Consider the following 2,500-nt stretch of genomic DNA (forward strand, 5'->3'; position numbering starts at 1 on the left):
AAAGGGGGTTGGGAGGCTGTGGCAGCCTGAGATCCATCTCCCACTATGATGCCCGAGCTAAGCTCCTGCCGCTACGAGCCGCGTTACTCAGGCAGCCTCTCTCCTGAAGCACGCCCACATTCCGTGTCTCCGAGCTACCCCAGCCATGCCCACAGCCACGCCCACAGGCACGCCCACATCCACTACTCTCCCGCGCACGACGCCCGCCCGTCATCGGCAGACCTGGCGGAACCTTTCCTAACCAGCTCCCAGCAACACTCTCACGGCCATCACAGCGATAGTAACTACGACATCAAATCAGAAGATGACTACCTCGACGACGACGACGATCCCCACGTCCCGCACGTCCTGGCGCCCTCCACGCACGTCACGGGGCACGCCCACCCCCGCACGTGCTTGCTGTGGGCGTGCAAAGCCTGCAAGAGAAAGAGCGTCACTGTGGACAGGCGGAAAGCAGCCACTATGCGAGAGAGACGAAGACTGCGAAAGGTAAGACATTCTACACATGCCCTTAGGCACCTTAGTATTCTCAGGGGGGGCCCTAGTACCTTTCTCAGCGTAGCCCCTAGCACCGTTCTCAGGGGCCCCTAATACCTGTCTCAGCGTAGCCCATAGCACCGTTCTCAAGGGGCCCCCCCTAGCACCTGTCTCAGCGTAGCCCTAGCACCGTTCTCAGGGCCCCCCCTAGCACCGGATCACAGAGACAATCAAAGGAGAGGAAGAACAACTTTGTAGGGTAACCCGTGAGATTACACCCTTGGGGGTGTGTATATGTATGGGGATTCACCCATGAGATTACACCGTGAGGGTATTAGTATGGAAATACACTCATGGATTTCATCTATAGAGAGTAGTGTTGACTTGTCACAAGCCCCACCTGTTTACACAGTGTAGTTTATAGAATATATATTAAATTCAATATTTTGATCTTCATCTGTATTGGAAAATGATAATTTTCTATATCAGCCCATCCTCCTAAAATGATAGTGTACTTATAGCAATTATTTGGTCAAAAGTATAAAAATGGATTATTGGACCCCATATAGATAATGTTGACCAGACCACACACTATAAGGTGAAGGGACGACGACATTTTGGTCCGTCCTGGACCATTCTCAATCGACTTGAGAATGGTCCAGGACGGACCGAAACGTCGTCGTCCCTTCACCTTCTAGTGTGTGGTCTGGTCAATATACTTTAGCCACGTTATTGTGACTCATCTCCCCATATAGATAATTTTGTTGTATTTTTGAATTACCCCAAATGGCACAACCAGACAATGGAAAAACAATGGAAAGCACCTAACCTAATCTATTCAAGCAATCCTAGGCTTAAAATAGTACATATATGTGCTATACTACATATAGGAATGTGTTGGTTTGATTTTCGACTTCTTTATCGTTTCGTTCTCGTTACAAAATTATCAGTACAAAAAGTGAACATTATTTTTTATAACAGGATAATTTTTTTGCACCTTCGACCTAGTTCGGCTGTTACAAGTACAAAATCTTTTGGACGATCTCACTAAATTTTGTGATAATTTAAAATACAGGTGAAAATTTAAATCTTCACAAAAATAAAAAATAATACAAATGATAGTAATAATAATTTAAAAATTAATAATAAAAGCACAAGTAGGAGTAAATAAAGTTACATCGTTCTACTAGAAAAAAATAGCGATGAAAGCTAACGATATGAATTATCAGTTGGTGAAGAACCCAATGTGTTATTTATTGGAACATAACAATTAATAATGCAGTGAAATGCAATATAAAATGATCATGCCATCGATCTGATAATGTTACGACATTATTTTTGAGCTCATGTTCATGTATATGTATATATATATATATATATATGCAAACAAGCCTGAATGGTCCCCAGGACTATATACAACTGAAAACTCACACCCCAGAAGTGACTCGAGTCACTTCTGGGGTGTGAGTTTTCAGTTATATATATATATATATATATATATATATATATATATATATATATATATATATATATGAGACAGAGAGAATTCTGAGATACAACCCAAGAAAGATTAAAACGTCTTATGAGAAAGAAATTTATACGATCAAGAGTCATATATCATATTATATAACCCATTCATGAAAGGAGGTACGTGGTTAATATAAGATGAAACACAACCTCCCTGGAGTCGTTGGGTCGAGCACACCACAGTTTGATTTTTACTAAATGCGCGTTTCAGGCTCCAATTTTGTCTTACCCTAAGATAAAGCAATGATGCAGACGTCCTACACTAGTAGCGAGCAATAAATAAAAGATTTATTTCGCGATTTGCAGCATTAAACAACTTTTAGCATCTAGAACTCAAAGGAAATTTTCTTACCTCCGCACACATGCAAATTCACTAGAGCATTTAGCTGCAACATGTCTAGTTGAGAACAAATTGCCATAAATAGATGTGCCAAATTTAATAATTTATGTTTTCTTAAATTTTTCTTGTCTAGTCTTAGGCCAGGTCACAAGTAGT

The 2,500-nt window shown here is 41.4% G+C and overlaps 1 protein-coding gene across 1 annotated transcript in view; it reads left to right on the forward strand.

The window, feature by feature from the left end:
* The first annotated feature begins 6 nt into the window (after positions 1 to 6).
* Positions 7 to 2,500, forward strand: part of LOC138361673 (uncharacterized) — a 78,151-nt gene continuing 75,657 nt past the window's right edge. Inside the window, exon 1 of the mRNA XM_069320883.1 lies at positions 7 to 489. Coding sequence (XP_069176984.1) covers positions 46 to 489 — 444 coding nt within the window. The 5' untranslated portion in view covers positions 7 to 45. The remainder of the gene's footprint in view (positions 490 to 2,500) is intronic.

The sequence above is a fragment of the Procambarus clarkii genome, unplaced genomic scaffold (genome assembly GCF_040958095.1).
Source record: "Procambarus clarkii isolate CNS0578487 unplaced genomic scaffold, FALCON_Pclarkii_2.0 HiC_scaffold_597, whole genome shotgun sequence".
In the NCBI taxonomy this organism is placed as follows: domain Eukaryota; kingdom Metazoa; phylum Arthropoda; class Malacostraca; order Decapoda; family Cambaridae; genus Procambarus; species Procambarus clarkii.